This window comes from Aplysia californica, unplaced genomic scaffold (assembly GCF_000002075.1).
Source record: "Aplysia californica isolate F4 #8 unplaced genomic scaffold, AplCal3.0 scaffold01621, whole genome shotgun sequence".
NCBI classification, from domain to species: domain Eukaryota; kingdom Metazoa; phylum Mollusca; class Gastropoda; order Aplysiida; family Aplysiidae; genus Aplysia; species Aplysia californica.
In genome coordinates, this window is record NW_004798891.1 from 54335 (window position 1) to 56985 (window position 2651).

General features: G+C 40.1%; 1 protein-coding gene across 1 annotated transcript in view; it reads left to right on the forward strand.

The window, feature by feature from the left end:
• Positions 1 to 2522, forward strand: part of LOC106013952 (tetraspanin-9) — a gene marked incomplete at its 3' end in the record, with an annotated part of 3856 nt that extends 1334 nt beyond the window's left edge. The window contains 1 exon segment of the mRNA XM_013090884.2: positions 2338 to 2522. Coding sequence (XP_012946338.1) covers positions 2463 to 2522 — 60 coding nt within the window.
• Positions 2523 to 2651: the final 129 nt, after the last annotated feature.

Genomic DNA, 2651 nt, shown 5'->3' on the forward strand with positions numbered 1-2651 from the left:
CCCCCCCCAACCTAGTGAAGTTGTCTTGAGATATGCTTTTAAGTATGCATATGAACAATCAGATATTAAAGAGCGAAGTTCTTTTGTTAGGGCAACAGGTCACAAGATCTTTTCAGGGGCGGCTCGTCCAAAGAGCACGGTCATGCACTGCCGCCCAAAAATTTTAGCGCACAACACCCACAAAGTGACAACAAAAGAACCTTTACCATCCATCATCCAATCAGTTTTCCGTACAAGTTCTTCGCCAGAACCTATTCGTTCATTACAACAGCTACAACAACTCTAAAACATCTACTATACCATATCAAGTTCTTGTGCTTCACCCAAGTAAAAAATAGTATGTTCAGTGGTGTAACCTATCTCAGAAAATGCTCTATGGGCAGACCCAAACAACGATGACGTTTTGGCCGAGTTTCTTAGTTCATAACTATTAATAAGGCGGCACAATCTCAATGTGCACCAGCCGAACAAAGTCCATAGAGACAGTCTAAAAATAATGCGATCTCAGACCAGTTCACGATAGCCTACACAATTCAATGCCCGTATTATGATAGCTTTGGAGCAATCCACCGGAGTGCTCCCAGCGATGTGCGATTGGTCCATTCTATTTCCATATATTATATCTCTGCCCCTACCTCTGTAACCCTGAACTTGAGCGAGGTCAACATGACGTAATTAGGTCATTGTGTTAGCGTGGAAGTTGGAATGGTGTAATGGTGAAAGTTTTATTACTCGAGTGTGTATTCCTATGCAGGATGAATGAAGTTTGTCACCGTAATATTCCATGGCCGTCCGAAACAAGTAACAATCTCGACTAATTAGTGCAGTTTTCATTTGGAAAGGAGAGATCCAGCTCTGTCTTGAAGAAATTCAGTCTGAGCACTGGGACGATAATTCCATCCACGATGGTATCCTGAATATATAAAAGAGCGAAACATTTTGTCTTCTTTTTGCACTTTTTCAACAAAGTGTACACGCGTGTTGACGCTGTTTATGGGATCCTCTAACACAGAAGTACAACGCCCATAGCAGCCTAACAAGTTTTAGACACGTTTAAAGTAGCTGTCGATGAAATTAGAAACAGTATGCGTGTTCCATCAACAAGACAGACCACAGAGAAACACGCTTCCAAGAGACGCAGACATTACAACACCAACGAAATTGCTGCAAAGCAGGCCTGTGACATAATAGTTACTCAAATTGTGACAGTTTCTTGAAGCAAAGTAAAATCAACACACTCTCAATCTGCGATTCCTCCAAATTCCAGGACTATCAAACGTCGTTTCCAACAGTTCTTTTAGGATCGTTTACAGAAATATTACTGTTTTGCGTAAAATCAAATTACAAAGAGAATTATAAGTATTACATTGCAATGACATATGTAAATCTGCTCAGTGTCGTATAATCCAGGACCTTTATTCAACTCTGAAGGACTGCAAATTCGAGACACCATTTAGGGAAGCATGCAAAATACCAGAAATCGCACTGACGTTTATGTCGATCCACAAGGACATCATTGACAGCATGCCCAATTTCGTCAACAGAATAATGGACGCTTTTGCTCCAGCAAAAGAACGAAAGGAAAACTTCTTCTTCAAATATATTTTCTCAAAACAGGTAGGATGAAGAAAGCATCTAATTTACATGCCCTTGACTATCTTCAACATGCTTTAACCTAATTGTGCACGTCCACTTTTTAGACTCACGAGCCGCCACTTTTGCTTGGCGGAACCCGTAATCTGCTACAAGTGCAGATTCAAACGTGCATACTGAAGTTAGTTTCAAACGAGTATGGCCACCAAAAATTACGAGTGACAGGGTAAAGCACATCACACGTTTTACTGATTTGATTTTTAATGAAATCTTTGGGGAAAGGGAGGAGGGGTGGGGGAGGGAAGAACAGTGTTTTTGAATCGTATGTCTTCATTTCTATTATGTAAGTCACTCTTTTACGCGATAAGCGGTCAAAAAGTAGGTTTTCAATTACTTTGGGATTTCACCCTTGTTTTTCGTACATTAGATCAGAATGTTCACGTAACGACTTTCCAAACGTTACCGAGCATACAAAGCTTGACTTCTCTTGTAAGGACTGGGAAACGGCTTTTGACCGTAAATTACAGCACCAAATAATGTTTTTCCACCGACAGAAACCTTTTCAACTGTGGTACTTGTATTCCAACAAAGCTCTCTCTTGCCCTGTGGCACAGTTTAAAAAAACAACCCCTCCCATCAACACCCCCCCCAAAAAAAAAACAAAAACAACAACAAACAAACAAACAAACAAAAATGCCTAATAGTTTCTGATAAGTAATCAGCATATTTTTATATTCTCTCCAGATTTTCCAACTTAGGTATCTTGCTGGAGATCATTCATATTCTACAACGCCCCCGAGTATCCTTGAAAAGCAGCAACTAATCATTTGACGTCACAGATATCGAAGAAGAGATCTTCACCAAGCAAAATGGGAGTCGTGTCTATCGTTGGGAAAATTGTCCTGGTCGTTGTGAACATCTTAATCCTGGTGAGTATTACCGATAAGAACAAGATTTTTTTTAAACATAATTATTTGTCACTCGATGTCCAGTGCGGGATATGTTGATGATATTTCAAAGTTGTGTGTGTGTGTGTGTGTGTGTGTGTGTGTGTGTGT